This window comes from Borostomias antarcticus, assembly GCF_949987555.1.
Source record: "Borostomias antarcticus genome assembly, chromosome: 17".
Classification (NCBI taxonomy): Eukaryota; Metazoa; Chordata; class Actinopteri; order Stomiiformes; family Stomiidae; genus Borostomias; species Borostomias antarcticus.
In genome coordinates, this window is record NC_140250.1 from 6,197,861 (window position 1) to 6,208,489 (window position 10,629).

The 10,629-nt window shown below is 46.6% G+C and overlaps 1 protein-coding gene across 1 annotated transcript in view; it reads left to right on the top strand.

The window, feature by feature from the left end:
* Positions 1-357: 357 nt before the first annotated feature.
* Positions 358-10,629, top strand: part of kirrel1a (kirre like nephrin family adhesion molecule 1a) — a gene marked incomplete at both ends in the record, with an annotated part of 25,536 nt that continues 15,264 nt past the window's right edge. The window contains one exon of the mRNA XM_084451774.1: positions 358-406. Coding sequence (XP_084307900.1) covers positions 358-406 — 49 coding nt within the window. The remainder of the gene's footprint in view (positions 407-10,629) is intronic.

The following is a 10,629-nucleotide window of genomic DNA, read 5'->3' on the forward strand; positions in this document are numbered from 1 at the left end:
TTGGAGTCGCTAGTAGAGAGGTAGGAGATAGAGGGGGCAGTGCTGTGTGCTGCTGACGTGAGAGGAGAGAGAGAGAGAGGGAGAGAGAGAGGAATGCGCCGCTAATGAGAAGACGGACCGTCGTCGAGCACGCAAGAGCGGACAGCAAAGGGGAGAGAGAGAGGGGAGAAACGGGAGAAAATGGTCTAAACCACTGAAGGAAATACAAGGGCAGGTGGTGCGCGACAAAAGCGGGGCCACAAAACATCCGTCTTAAGGATATAATTACCCGTTACTTGGTGACTAAAATTCGAACAGGGTTTTTTGATGCGGTCCTCAAGGGGAATTGAGCTAACGGACTCTCAGGTCTGCTGAACCATGCCGAGGATTCTGCTGCTCCTGAGTTTGGCGTTGAGTTTTCACCACGGTAAGAGAAGAGGGCTTCCTCTGTTCTCCGTTTAAATCAACGGCGCACCGTACAACGGTGTGGAAACAATACGAGATGGGTTCAAACTGGATGAGGGGAAGAAAAAAGTTATCCCTGCTTTCGTTTCGGTGTGTATGTGTGTGTGTGCGCGCGCGCGTGTAGCCTATGTAGGCTATGTGCGCGCGTGTGTTTCAAGAGAGATGCTCTCTTTCTCTGTGATGCCTGCATGGCGACGAGTTTGTCATGCGCCGCAGTGTGTGTGTGTGTGTGTGTGTGTGTGTGTGTGTGTGTGTGTGTGTGTGTGTGTGTGTGTGTGTGTGTGAATGAATCTCTAGGCTATAGGTGTGTGTGTGTGTGTGTGTGTGTGTGTGTGTGTGTGTGTCTGTGTGTGTGTGTGTGTGTGTGTGTGTGCATGACATGATCACGTCTTGGAACAAAAATCTACCCGACCAAATGATCATAGATTTTCATACCCTATGTCTTTTTCAAATAGCATGGAGACAGGGCGTGATTTGAATAACATTGATCACACCTAGCCTATAGTGGTTGACCAATGATGTTCGATATGCAGGCCTATTCTATCTAAATAAGGAAAGTAGCCCCAGCCTATTGTCAGTCACTCAGAAACCTTGCCACCTTGTCATCTGAATAGGTGAGCTTGAGGTAGTAAATGTCTTCTCTCGCTCGCTCTCTCTCTCTCTCTCTCTCTCTCTCTCTCTCTCTCTCTCTGTCTCTCTCTCTCTCAATCTCTCACACTCTCTGACACACACACACACACACACACACACACACACACACACACACACACAGCCATTATAGACGGTCTCCTGGCTGCCACGCGCAGCTGCCGCTCCTGTGCATCGGATGCAGGAGTTCTGCTTAGGCGCGTGACACAAAGATTGGAACGGTGCCCCCCCCTCCACACACACCATATTTTTCACATGCGATCGCAATTTTTTGTTCAATTCAGCAACAAATAAAAAAAGGAGGCTAGACTTCATAATATCTCAATACCTGTGCGATGATGACAGTTATGATAATAGCCTACAGCGGAGTTGCTAGGAGACAAGTGGTCGGGGAGGATGTGGTTTGTGCTACCTGTTTGATTATATGCGTGTCTGCTGTGTTCGATCCTCCCTGTTCATTGTCTACTTTGTGTGACTGAAAAGAGCGTGCGCGCGTGAGTGCGCACGGGCGCGCGCAGGTATAGTCTACTGACCACCCGACCACTTTATCATAGGTAGGGGGGCGTGTTTGAAAGGTATCTAGAGGATGATGTCACCGTGTCTCAGGTCTTTGTACTGCTCTTGTTCCCATCCACACACCGCCACACGCTATTTCACCACCAGGCCATCAGAAAAACGATTCAAACACGGACTGTTGGTTATCCTGATGTACTACTTAATTTAAAGAAGACTCTGACACACACAGACACGCACACACAGACATGCAAACTGCAAACATTGTCCGTCTGTGTTGGAGAAACCTTCCCAGTCACATGGGGATGCATGATGTGTCCACTTCTCTCCTGGCTCACATGACTGAGTCTGCAGCAGCACGCCCATGTGTGTGATACGCGTCACCAACAATGTCCTGTCACACGTCTTTAGAATCACTATTGTGGCATCTCCTAGTCCTCCACTTGGAAACATTGCTCACAAAACAGTATTGATAGATAGCCTAGATCTTTTTTTATTTTTTTATTTGAGTCTATTTGAATTTGCGCGTGGGCCTATGTAAGGTGTTGTCAGCGTTCGGACTATGCAGAATTTCAGAGACCCCCCTTTTCCCATGAAAATGCGTCTGCTGTGAGCGACCGTTCTTGCAACACTGCGACTCTGTGTTGCTACCTGAGACTGGCTGAAGTGCTGAAGTGCTGACTCCAACAAAGGACCCCTGTGCAGGTGACCGTTTGACAGCCAGCGGGTGTGTCCTTGTACTGTAGGTGACGACCGCGTGCGTTCCAGCTGGATCACCCCGACCAAGATGGCTCTGGATCAGATCACCAATTTTCCTACGGTTTATAATCAAGTCCAGTCCTTCAGATGAAGCAAGTCCCCCCCCCCCATTGAAAATGGTCTAAGGACTAAGCTTTGGGTTGAGATAGAAGCACTCTCTCTAGTTTCTGTTCAGCCAGGTCGCTTCCCCGTGGTGCTCCCCTCGTTCCAGTCCCATTAGAGAATGTCTGACATGTCTGTCATAATGGCTTAGCGTTTGTCACTGTGACATGATGTTTATGGCCTGAAGTAAATTGCGTTAATTTGGTACGATCCCCTTTTGATACATGACGGTTTGGGGGTTGCTCCGTTCTCACCATGACAGCATTGAAGAAAATAACTTAAAAAAAATACAAGACTAGCTAGACATGATAACTCTCCCGTAACGACACTAGTAGCCTGCAAATGTAAAGCTGCTTGGCCGAGGTCTCCAAGTAACCATGGAGAATAGAGATGAGTGTTTAAAGGTCCTGACTATAATGATCTTCTGCTATAGGCAGGCCTTGCTATAGCTGCCCCAAACCTTCCCTTTAAATGGCCTTAGCTCTCCAAACCTTCCCTTTAAATGGCCTGTATACCTATAGCCCTCCAAACCTTCCTGTTAAACAGCTTGTATGCCTAATAGCCTTCCAAACCTTCCCTGTAAATTGCATTTAGGCCTATAGCCCTCCAAACCTTCCCTTTAAATGGCCTGTATGCTTATAGCCCTCCAAACCATCCCTTTAAATGGCCTGTATGCCTATAGCCATCCAAACCTTCCCTTTTAAGAGCGTTTATGCCTATAGCCCTCCAAACCTTCCCTTTAAAAAGCCTTTATGCCTATAGCACTCCAAACCTTCCCCTTAAATGGCCTGTATGCCTATAGCCCTCCAAACCTTCCCTTTAAAGAGCGTTTATGCCTATAGCCATCCAAACCTTCCCTTTTAAGAGCGTTTATGCCTATAGCCCTTCAAACCTTCCCTTTACAGAGCGTTTATGCCTATAACCCTCCAAACCTTCCCTTTAAATTGCCTGTATGCCTATAGCCCTCCACACCTTCCTTTTAAACGGCGTTTAAGCCTATAGCCCTTCCAGGCAGAGAGGTGAGTTCATCATCTGACTGGATCCATTGGCCTTGTTTTCAAACCACGGCTCCACATGTGTTTTTTGTGCAGAGAAACGATTTGGGTTGGGGGAGGGGTTGCAAAAAAGTTGTTTTTGTGTGTGTGTGTGTGGGGGGGGGGGTGTTTGTATGTGGAGGTGGGGGTGGGGGGGGCAGGTGGGTGAGGCAGGATTCGTTTTTGGGGGGTGGGGGGGGGGGCTTAGCTAGGGGGATGGATGATGAAAAGAAAGGGAGAGAGAGAGAGCGAGGGGAGGGGAGTGGTTAGGGGGGCCGAGGGTCGGAGGGGGGGGGGGGGAGAAAGGGACGATTACTCAAGCCTGACTGGCCCCTCAGTAAAGGACAGCGAAGCTGCTCGTTCAGACAGAACATGGACGGGCGAGTTCAAAGGCTGTGGGCCTGGATCACAACGGTTTAACCCACATCTGAGACAGCGCTGCCCGCCGCGGGGCCTCCTTAGACGGCCTCCGTACACGGCCCTGCCTGCACTGGCCGTACTCCATTCACTGGAATTAATGGCCGCTGAAACCCATTCTCTCATTCCCTCTTTCTCGGTTTCTCTCTATCTCTCCCAGCGCTCTGCTCTGTCCTTCCATTTTTTTCCGCCCTCCTTTCTGCTTGCTAAGCTTGATTCTTCTCTCTCTCTCTCTTTCTCTCACTCCCCCTCTCCCCCTCTCTCTCTTTCTCTCGCTTTCTCAGTCCCCCCTCTACTTTTTTTTCACTTTCGATCTGACTCTTTTTCCCTTCTCCCTCTGTTTCCATCTACCTCTCTCTCTTTCTCTCTCACTCTCTCTCTCTCTCTCTCTCTCTCTCTCTCTCTCTCTCTCTCCCTCCTCCTCTAATAAGTTCCAGATGTGGTTCTTACATTCCTCTAGTCAGGGGAGAGAGAGAGGGGGAGAGAGGGGGGAGGGGTCAGGAGGAGAAGCACATGAATTAAAACAGGGAGCACATGATGAGGAAGACCATGTACTGTAGACACACACACACGTATGCACGCACACACACACACACACTGATGAGATTCACTGCTGCCGGAGGGGAAAGGGGGGGGGGGGCTTAGATGTTTTCTTTCGCCCTCAAAAGTTTTGGGACATTCCCCCCTCCCCCCCTTGTCGCCCCCCACAGCTCCCCCCCCCTGCTGGAATGTGGCTGATGCTGATGATGTCATTTCATTTCTGGCTCTCTGCGTTCCTCTTGGAGAGAGAGAGAGGGAGAGAGAAAGGGAGAGTGAGGGAGAGGGAGGGAGAGAGAGGAGGGAGAGAGAGGGAGAGAGAGAGACAGACAGAGGGAGAAAGAGAGAGACAGACAGAGAGAGGGAGAGAGAGAGACAGAGAGAGGGAGAGAGTGAGAGAGAGAGGAGGGAGATTTGTGTTGCCTCATCCATCTCCCTCCACCATAACAGTATTACCGTCGGCCTTCCAACTAATCAGCTTACAGTCGCTCCACTGTGCTGCGATATTAGCCACCTAGTCATTTAGCCTGCTACAAATAAAACAGTTAGGAGCAGTCACTATTGATCCAGTTAGCCAGGTACAAACACTCACTAGCTACATAACTCTTTTAACGAATAGTTTTAAAAGCTTTAAGACTTTAACTGATTGGCTTACAAATCAGTACTCAACACATTTAGCCATGTAGCCTATCATGTTGCTAGCTATAAATAATGCCCAGATGTTGGTGGTACAGTGTATGGGTGTGGTGTGTATATTACACCCCCCACCCCCTCACCCCCCGTAGAGGTCAAGGCCTGGGTATTTATTGGGCGGTCTGTGACGAATGACATTGTAAGAAGCTACAGTGCCTACCAATAAAGTCTAGATTGAGCCAGACTGAATTAAAGCAGACCTTGGACAGTGTGATTTATGGAGACGTCGGTGAAAACGGTGGCAGGCGTGTTTGAATGCTAAATCAGTGCCTATACCCAAATGTTGGGTGGGGACACATTTGCGGATTAAAGTGAAAGGCTGGTATGTTTGTTGATCTTGCAGCTCATATGATGATGATGATGATGATAATAATAATAATAATAATAACAATAATATGATTTTTATATTTGTATGTGGTGATCATACATATATATATATATATATATTATATATATATATATATATATATATATATATATATATATAGACATAGATATATAGATATCATCAACATATCACTCTGCTGTTCATGAGGATGAGGCATGCACAAGACTGGGTTTTATGCCAAAGACTGGGTATATATATATATGTGTGTGTGTGTGTATATTCCAGGCTGAGTGTGTATATACAGTAATATGTTACTTGATGTGTGTGTATGTTGATGTGTGTGTATATACAGTATAGTAACATGTTGATGTGTGTGTATATATAGTAACATGTTGATGTGTGTGTATATACAGTATAGTAACATGTTGATGTGTGTGTATATATAGTATAGTAACATGTTGATGTGTGTGTATATACAGTTTAGTAACATGTTGATGTGTGTGTATATACAGTATAGTAACATGTTGATGTGTGTGTATATACAGTGTAGTAACATGTTGATGTGTGTGTATATATAGTATAGTAACATGTTGATGTGTGTGTATATATAGTATAGTAACATGTTGATGTGTGTGTATATACAGTATAGTAACATGTTGATGTGTGTGTATATATAGTAACATGTTGATGTGTGTGTATATATAGTATAGTAACATGTTGATGTGTGTGTATATATAGTATAGTAACATGTTGATGTGTGTGTATATACAGTTTAGTAACATGTTGATGTGTGTGTATATACAGTATAGTAACATGTTGATGTGTGTGTATATACAGTGTAGTAACATGTTGATGTGTGTGTATATATAGTATAGTAACATGTTGATGTGTGTGTATATATAGTATAGTAACATGTTGATGTGTGTGTATATACAGTGTAGTAACATGTTGATGTGTGTGTATATATAGTATAGTAACATGTTGATGTGTGTGTATATACAGTATAGTAACATGTTGATGTGTGTGTATATATAGTATAGTAACATGTTGATGTGTGTGTATATACAGTGTAGTAACATGTTGATGTGTGTGTATATATAGTATAGTAACATGTTGATGTGTGTGTACAGTATAGTAACATGTTGATGTGTGTGTGTATATACAGTATAGTAACATGTTGATGTGTGTATTTAGCTCCATGTCCAGGGTTACCCAGCGGTCCTCCATTGTTAGTCTCCGACACCCTTGGCTACTCGGGAGTCGTCTTTGTCGCTTGTCCGCGTGCTCGCGTTCACAAAGGAGCGCAGGGCTTTTGAACACTTTGGCATATTCATGTGCCCGTAATGTGTTAGGCGCCTCCACTGTGAATTATCATATTAGCCCTGCTCTGATCCCGCACGTTGCCATGGCCACTGTGTCTATCATTGTGTCAGTGATCCTCACCGGCCGTAGCCATGGTAACGATGTCTGTATAACAGAGGGTTCGGTACAAATAAAACACTTCAGACGTGAAATTCGTGTGTGTGAGCATCGACGCACACACACACACACTGGACGGACAAACGCATAGACACACAGGCACGCACGCACACACACACACACACACACATGCATACACCAGACAGATAAACGCATAGACACACACACACAGGCACACACGCACACACACACGCATACACCGGACAGATAAACGCATAGACACACACACACACACACAGACAGACACAAAGAGCGTAGAAATAATTTCCCCTCCTTCCCTCCATTTTCAAATAATTCTGTTCCTACAGCAACCATTTTACCAGGGGTCCGCACAGACAGAGAGAGGGAGAAATACAGAGAGAGAGAGAGAGAGAGAGAGAGAACAAGGGGAATGAACAGGCTCAGAGGAGAGGTGGAGAGGTAGAGTATATGTATGAAAACCGGGGGAGGGAGGGTGGAGAGCGATTATTTCTGAGTATGGGCAGGACAGACAAAGGAGAGAAAGGGAGCGTGGTTTCGTCAGCGACAAAGGGATGTAGAAAGAGAGAGGTTAGGGTGGCGGTGGTCAGGGGGAGGACAGGAGAGCTAGATGACAGGGCGGAGAGGAAGAGAACGGACAAAGGGAGGGGTCTCCCGCACCCTCTTCTCCCTCCTTCTCTCCGTTCCCCCTGCTTGCGTCTTCTCCTCCCAGGAGTCACCTTTGTGTTTGAGCTTCACGGTGTCGGCCAACTCAGCGTGACCCCATCGCCATGGAGACGCCACGCCGCCATGGCCGTTGTGCCCGAGTCGCCATGTTGTCATAGAGACACAGGTGGGAGCGTTCCCAGGACCGATGGATGGGTGGGTGGGTGGATGGATGGATGGATGGATGGATGGATGGATGGATGGATGGATGGATGGATGGATGGATGGATAGGTGGATGAATGGACGGATAGATGGATGGATGGATGGGTGGGTGGGCTTGGTCTGTGTACGAGTCCTGCGGTTCAAGCTCTCCGTCCGCGACCTCACACTCATCCCTCCGTTCTTGTCATCCGTCTTCCTGTCGTCTTTGTTCCCCCCCTCCCGTCTCCGCTGGGCAGACTGCATGGCAAACATGGGGGACGTCAGGGGACAGATATGACAGATGACTTCAGAGGAGGCGGACACGTTCGGGACGCCCCCCCGACTGTTAATTGGATATAGGCGGAGCGGCGATGAGCTCACCGTAAACATTTTGAAGGAAGTGGGTGTAACCGCTGCACAAGGGACGGTGTCGTCATTCACGCTCACACATACACACGCACACACACACATGCAGAAAACTTTTTTTGGGCAGTGACTTCAGGACGTCAGCTGTTGCCATGGCAATGCAAGTCTGTGATCCAGCCGATTGGCTGGAGAGGAGAGAGAGAGGGAGAGAAAGAAAGAAAGAAAGGCAGAGGCATTTAGTTTAGAGGACAACAGAGCAATATGTGGGTGGATGGAAAAAAACATAATTAGATGGCATTGATTAATCCATACACATTTCTTTATTATTGTTCTCCATGTGACTGATGGCGTTCACTGATCAATCGTCCTGGCCCGAGCTACAGTATGATGACATCATTTCTTCGTTGCTCGGCAGATGACGGAAACTTTGAATTCCAAGCTGTTCAACGGCACAGACAGCAGGGTCCAGATGTGACAGAAAGCACTGCGCTGATTAAATCTTAGATATAAGATAGCCTTTTTTGTGAAAATTGATTTTACATACATCAAATTTATGCAATTCTATGGTACAAACAGCTTATATTGAGATCATGTAGTCTGTCTGTCTGTCTGACGGCCTGCCTACCTGCCTGCCTGTTTGTCTGTCTGTTTGTCTGTATTTCTGCCTGCCTGCCTGCCTGTCTGTCTGTCCGTGTCACTGTGTCTGTGCTTTGTGTCTGTGATTTGCTTTGTGTCTGAAGGGTCAGAGCTGCGCAGGGTTGGTTCAGTGCTGAGATGAAGACTAATCCAGCCTTAAAAAAGCACTGTCCCTCGATGCACGGTCCCATTGACAGTGAGATTCTGTCCTGAACCTGATTCACAGTAATCAGCGTCCACACAGGCGCCTCTGTGTATCAATTATGATTGGTCTGGAAAGTGACCGTGTGTGTGTGTGTGTGTGTGTGTGTGTATGTGTGTGTTGACAGGATTATGGTAAGCCTATGTGGTAAGGTTTTGGTCCAGCGTGTGTGTGTGTTTGAGTGTGTGTCTGTGTTCATTCCTGCATTTTGTGCGTACGTGGGTGCACGTATTGTATGTGTTTGTTTCTCTAGTGTTTCTGTTGTGGGTGTGTGTGTGTGTGTGTGTGTGTGTGTGTGTGGGATGAGGGCTCTCCATAACGACATGTTTGCGCAGTCATGGTCCGTTCTTTGTGACCGTGGTCTTTGTGCGGTAGTGTGTGTGTGTGTGTGTGTGTGTGCGCGTGTGTGTGCGTGTGTGTGTGTGTGTGCGTGTGTGTGCGTGTGTGTGCGTGTGTGTGCGTGCGGTCATGGTGTTCTGAGTCCCTCCATGGTACAGTATCTGGGGGATCACTGACTCTAAGAAATCAGGACACTCTAAATTTGTCACTGCAGCATAACCCACATAATGAACGAATACAAGCACCCTCTCTCTCTCTCTCTCTCTCTCTCTCTCTCACACACACACACACACATACTCTCTCTCTCCATCTCTTTCTCCCTCTCCCACCCTCTACCTCTCTCTCACACACTTTCTTTCTTTCTTTCTTTCTTTCTTTCTTTCTTTCTTTCTTTCTTTCTTTCTTTCTTTCTTTCTTTCTTTCTCTTTCACACTCCCTCTCTCTTACTGTTGCCCTCTCTCTCCCACTCTCTCTTTACCTCTCTCACCTTCTCTCTCTCTCACACAGTCTGTCTCTTTCTCTCACTCTCTCACTCTCTCTGACTCACTACCTCTCTCACACTCTCCCTCGCTCACCCTCTCTCTTTCTCCCTTGTCTTGTCCTTACACCGTTCTCTCTACAGCTTTACCGTTCCCTCTCCTGCTCCTTCACAGGTGACATTGCAAATAAGACAATGTTCTTAATTGAGCTACCCGTATAAATAAAGGTTAATAACAATAATACTGACATTGAAAATTAAATCTGCATGCGTAATTTAGTCATATCACAATGTCAGTCGACTGTTGGCAAGCCTGTGCCTGTGCCTGTGTGTGGAAGACAGTGTGTTCTCACCTTGTCCAGATTGTAAATTAACCTTCCTCTAGCGTACGCAGTTTAGAGATCTTGTTAGTGGTTTTATACGAGACTGTGGAGGTGGTGTTTACGGTGGAGGCAGATGATTTGTTTATCCGGGGGCTGTTAGTTGTTGGAACATTGTGACACACATAATGGTGAGAGATGATTGAGGGTTTGGAAAGCATCGTATCTGATTTGGCTACTATTTAGTAGCTATATTGTTAAATGTGTCATACTGTATGTTGTTGTGTGTACAGTATCCATGTCTACCCTGTATTTAATGAGGTGTCCCTCAGGGATGTGTTCTGGGACCATTGTTCTTCTACATTTTTGCGTATGACTTGCCCATCAGTGAACGAGATGTAGGCCTTCACTACTGCAAAAACTGCCCTCGTGCATACAGTACATTGCATGGATTCACCACGTGATGTCGTGTTCTTTATCTTTAGAATATTAATATTTTGGTGTGTCA